Source organism: Ciona intestinalis, unplaced genomic scaffold, assembly GCF_000224145.3.
Source record: "Ciona intestinalis unplaced genomic scaffold, KH HT000116.2, whole genome shotgun sequence".
NCBI lineage: Eukaryota > Metazoa > Chordata > Ascidiacea > Phlebobranchia > Cionidae > Ciona > Ciona intestinalis.
In genome coordinates, this window is record NW_004190438.2 from 113,440 (window position 1) to 115,887 (window position 2,448).

Below are 2,448 nucleotides of genomic sequence, written 5' to 3' on the forward strand. Positions count from 1 at the left end.
AAGGTACTTTGCAAGCATGTGAAACAATTAAATTTAGAACATGTGAATTGCAGTGTGTGTATGTCGCTAGCGGATATTTGTTCAGCACGTGCGCTTGAACACCACGAAACTGCATTGCCATGTTTGCCGCTCCATCATATCCTTGACCGCGTAAATTGGATAGATCGAGCCCCCACATCTTTAACGTTTCAATAATTGAATTAGCAAGCGCATGCCCGGACATATTTTCCACAGCCACAAAACCCAAGAAGTCTTCTCTAATTTCTGGTTTATTGTCGTTGGCCACCTCCACATAACGGACACAAATAGACAGTTGTTCGATTAGCGAAACATCGCTAGTTTCGTCTGCTAGAACTGAGTAAAAGACCGCATCTTTCACCTTGTTCACGATGCATTGCCGAATGTTGCTCTCGTACAAATTAATAATTTCGTTCTGGACTTGCCAACTAATGTAGGTTGCATTACGCGGGGAAGTTTTAATGTGATCTAACAATATTTTATCTCCAGAAGAAACCTTGTAACGTAGCAATGCTCGGAAGTTCCCTTCGTTTATACCACTTTCAAAATCTCCGTCATTTACACTTAAAGGGCCGCTATCTCTATGACCTCTCAGTGCAAAGTTTTGACGTCCACACAATTTCACGGTATCGATGACAATCTTAAAAAATTCTCGATTCTGTCGTACTATTCCACCCATTTGCTCAATCACAGTTCCTGTTGATGGGTTCTATGAAGTGAGGAACCCTTCTGCTCGAGCTTGAGCCGTTCGGTGGTATTCTTTTTGATAGTGTTCTTTTATTAGCTTTCCAGCTTTTTTGATATTTATCTTTGAGTGATTAACGAAAGTGCCTAATGCACTCCAGCCAGCTCGTGTTGGGGCAAAAACGACGCATATTTTACAGAAGGCCTCAAGCTTTACTTCACTATATGTCAACCAGGAATATTGTTCCAACCACTGTCTCTGTAATTTCAAAGAAACACAACTGGAGGATGGTGTTGGATGTACAAATCATTTCCTGGTTGTAATTGTTTGAGCAATTGAAAATCTCTCGAACGCTTGCAGAATGATTATCAGTAACAATTGCCCTTACAGAAAAACCATGCCCACTCAGAATAGACAAACAATCAATAAATTTTTCGGCCTTTCATTTACCATCCACTTTCGTTTCAGGGCATGCTTTGATAACAATCGGTACCGACTTCTTCAATCCAGTTTACTTCTGCTAGTACATTTCATCAGCAATCAACGCAACATCATTTGAAATACCACCCTGTTCTTTCATAAAGCTTAACGGCTATCACTGCATCGACGTTTTTACTTTTTAACTTTTGTAGCAAGGATATCGATGGAAAAGCAAACTTTTGCAGCAACAATTTATAAGCTTGTACAGATGTGTACCTCAACAAAAGTGAAAAACGAATTAGATCACACGAATATGGGTCCTGTGATTTTTTTTTCATACAACTTTCTGTTGTTTAATTCTGTCACAATGTTGTTTCTATTTTCCAACGAATCTTCTATGTTCGAGAGGTAACTAGAAAAATTGGCCAACATTGAAAAACACTCCAATCTGCACTTTTTATTAAAATTAGTAAACCAATTTGGAAGGAAATCCTTCAGAGTCAAACTTCATTTTATAGTATGTTGCGTGTGTTTCACATCGGTGAAATTGAAAACCTGGACAGTGATCAGCAGAAAAGTCCATGAAAGATTTGACTTTGTCTCTTTCAACAAGCTCGGGAAATTGATCTTGTTGAAATATTCGCTTGGAAGGAAGCTTTCTAAGTGGCTGGAATATTTAGTGTTGATGGTCTCACTTATTGACCATGCTTAATAATTCTGGTGGCTTCAAATTTAATCTAAATAAAATTATGAAGGTGTGCTGCATTATAAAACTTGCCAAATGCCTGTCTACTCGATTAAATATAACCAAAACGTAGGTTTTCTGTGTTGGTAAACGGAATCTAATTGCTCATCTCTCTTTATGGTAAATAAACTTTATGCTAAATAAACATTTTGCGCTGCTTTATATGTCTGGTATGATTTTAACCAACCAAGAAAATATCTCTGCCATACGTTCTGTGATAAACTGTAAGTTAAAACAACCTACAACTGGTATTAAACCTACCAACAATTGCAAACTGCATTCAAAATGAAGGAAATCAACCGTGACGTAACAGTATTATAAAGGGCATTTTATTAGTTTCGGTGTATTGAGTAGGCCATGGTCTACGTGACCCACAAGCCTATTTCTTCTCCTATGCCTTAATCTATATCTATTTTGCAGTTATACCATAACGTTCTGTCCCTAAGATTATTTAAACATATTATGTTAACGTCGTATTATTTACTTACTACCGTTTTAATAGCATTTTCAGTTAATCTGCCGCTGGAGCACCGAGCGCTTGCATATCTGGCCACCTCACATGATTCATCATAAAGGCACG

General features: G+C 37.9%; 1 protein-coding gene across 1 annotated transcript in view; it reads right to left on the minus strand.

Moving 5' to 3' along the window:
• Positions 1–697, minus strand: part of LOC101242271 (zinc finger MYM-type protein 1-like) — a 1,243-nt gene extending 546 nt beyond the window's left edge. The window contains exon 1 of the mRNA XM_026838789.1: positions 89–697. Within this exon, the coding sequence (XP_026694590.1) occupies positions 89–697 (609 nt within the window). The remainder of the gene's footprint in view (positions 1–88) is intronic.
• Between the last annotated feature and the right edge of the window lie 1,751 nt (positions 698–2,448).